General features: G+C 47.8%; 1 protein-coding gene across 1 annotated transcript in view; it reads right to left on the bottom strand.

The window, feature by feature from the left end:
• The window catches only part of hells (helicase, lymphoid-specific), a 24,464-nt gene that overhangs the window by 18,426 nt on the left and 3,418 nt on the right, over nucleotides 1-2,620 (bottom strand). Inside the window, exons 2-8 of the mRNA XM_015381346.1 lie at nucleotides 1,209-1,303; nucleotides 1,009-1,124; nucleotides 805-927; nucleotides 697-738; nucleotides 590-626; nucleotides 452-519; nucleotides 331-372 (exon numbers count right to left, since the gene is read on the bottom strand). Coding sequence (XP_015236832.1) covers nucleotides 331-372; nucleotides 452-519; nucleotides 590-626; nucleotides 697-738; nucleotides 805-927; nucleotides 1,009-1,124; nucleotides 1,209-1,303 — 523 coding nt within the window. The remainder of the gene's footprint in view (nucleotides 1-330; nucleotides 373-451; nucleotides 520-589; nucleotides 627-696; nucleotides 739-804; nucleotides 928-1,008; nucleotides 1,125-1,208; nucleotides 1,304-2,620) is intronic.

Below are 2,620 nucleotides of genomic sequence, written 5' to 3'. Positions count from 1 at the left end.
AGCTGGAATCGGAGTCCACCACACGACTAATGCTACGTTCAGGACCGTACGCAGCAGGAGGAGCAAAAAAACGTGTACTGCTAACGTTAGCCCGTCTGCGACAACTCTGGAGCACTGCTTGTTCCCACGGTCCTCTCAACATCAGAACTTTTTACAATTACGCACTAAATCAGTAAATGGGCCATATAGTGAAGCTTAAAGCATAACGTTCTCGCCTCAAATCATCTTAAAAGGTATTTGGCAGATGAGAGTGCACAAGTACACATATTGAGAAACGGCCCTCGTTTTCAACATGTCCGACACACAAGAGAAGGAGAAGGAGGAGGTTACCTCTTCCTCTGCTTTGGACCTTTTGGCTTGAGACATGATCTCCTGCAGAGAAAGAAAACAACATTAAACCGGGTCCGACCGGGTCGACCAGAATAGGAACCGAAGCGAACCTTTGGCTCACCTCCTTAGACATGACATCAGCTATTTTATAGTCTTCATCTTTCCTCTTCCTCTTCTTCTTTTGTGACTCTAGAGTTGAGAAAAGAAGTCAAAACCGCTGGAACCGGGTAATCAGCAGCTCGTCTGAGACTCAGCTCACCTTTAAGATTCTCTGCAGCGCCGGCACCAGAACCAGCCTGAAGAAGAAAAAAAATTTAGAGACGCCGACAGGAGGAGGAGGGAGCTACAGAGGAGCTCCTGTCTCACCTTCATGGCCTTCTTCTCCAGCTTCTCCTTCCTCAACTTCTCCTGGAACACAGTTAGCAGTTAGCATCGGAGGTCCTGCACAGGAGCCTCAGAAACACAATACTATACCTCCTGCTGCTGCTGCTCCATCTTGGTAAGCAGGAACTTGGAGTAGATGTTGCTCTTCTGAAGAAGATGCTGCAGCCTCTTGAAGCGCATGTCCTGAGAGTCCTTCTGCCAGGACTCCTGGGCCTAAGGACCAGAAGCAGAGGCGTTATCAACAGGAAGTGACCCCTGAGCCATAGCTTTGTTGTGGTTGGTCCTGCCGATCACCTTCTTCATCATCTCCTCCTCTTTCCGCTCCCCTTCCTCCATCAGCTGCTGCTCCTCCGCCTCCATCTCCTTGGTGATGACGACCTCAGATGGCTCGTCTGACTTCACACCGCCGTCTGGTAGGAGGAGATTAATATTACGGGCTGAAACGGAATGTGGACCCAGACCCTGCCCACCTGAACCAAAAGGTCTAGACTGACCCGTTCTGGTCTCCATGGCCGTGCCCAGGGGCTCCTCGGACTCATTGGGTTTGGGGCAGAGAGGCGAGGCGCTGCGGGGTTCTTCCTTGATGCTGCTGGAAGCAAACAGAACATCAGATGTTTGGGTTCGCACAGAACCAACCCATAGGATCCAGGAGGACTGCAGGTTCTGTACAGGCCATGGATCCGTAGCAATGATGGAACCAAAGCTCAGAAAAACAGCCGGGAAACAGCAGCCCCATAACCGCTGACTGAAAGCACCCTGCTCTGCAGACCTCCAGAACAAATTTGACCTCCGAGGACAAAAGAAAGGAACCATTATATTCCATCTCCAGGGTCTAACTACAGACATAAATAGACCCCGTGTCATTGGGTGACAGGCGTGCTGACAGAGCGGCCATCTTAGTTCAAATCAAGCTCCTATACGTGGCGGTATGAGTCAACTGAGGCAAACCCTTCTTTTGGGCCCGCCACAGTCTTATATAGACAGACAGAGAGAGAAAACAACAACAACATAAAGATCTGTCACTTTATCAGATCATTCCACAGCTGTACTTTCATACCGCCCATAACCCAGCGCCATAAAGAGACAAATTGTTTATGTTATATTTTTTTCGAAGCACGCGTCCCGCCCTCCTTTATAAAAATGCCGCCCCGGCTGCTCGGTTCGCCTGTACAGTGTTGCCAACTCAGAGACTTTGTCGCTATATTTAGCAACTTTTCAGACCCTCTCTTTTTAAAACAAAGCGGCGTGTGTATGACGTCATCATCTGTGGTAGAAGCACTCAATATCTTCCAGGCATGTGAGGAAAACTATCAGCAGTTCAGTGGACAGGAAGAATAAATGGTAGCCGGAGCGCGCAGATGATGTCATTCACGCGCCGCTTTGTTTTAAAAAAATATATATTAATATCAAAAATATAACTGTGGATGTCTGGGGGACAGTGATTCGCCTACATGTAATGAGTGCTGGCGTACCATAAAGAATAAATTATGAACAGTTTAGTTTGTGCCTTCAAGTCGTTGCCCAAAGGAAGACGTTACTTGGATATAACCTAACGGAATATCTTCAGAACGGCTCCAAATGACACCTAACTCATATGGGTGAGTAGAAGATGATGTAATAATGTAAAAACAAGGGCCCAATGTAAAAAAAAAAAAGCTTTTCCCTTTAAAGGCACACTATGCAACATTTTTCAGTTAATTAATGTGTTCCATAACATTTTGGATGATTAAATGAGTCATTTCTGGTTGAACAAAGGTATTCTCGGCCGCCCTGGTGGTCTGTGGGGGAAATACCGCACTTGCAATTGCAGGAGCACCGACCCGCACCCACAGGCTCAGAAGTCTCGCGAGAGTCGGTCTTGCTTTATGGCGAGAACTGCTACACGCCCCCAGTTAAAAGCATTCTA

Source organism: Cyprinodon variegatus, unplaced genomic scaffold (genome assembly GCF_000732505.1).
Source record: "Cyprinodon variegatus isolate N-32 unplaced genomic scaffold, C_variegatus-1.0 Scaffold232, whole genome shotgun sequence".
Taxonomy (NCBI): domain Eukaryota; kingdom Metazoa; phylum Chordata; class Actinopteri; order Cyprinodontiformes; family Cyprinodontidae; genus Cyprinodon; species Cyprinodon variegatus.
Note: the sequence above shows the minus strand (reverse complement) of the source record. Positions and strands in the feature narration are given on the sequence as shown.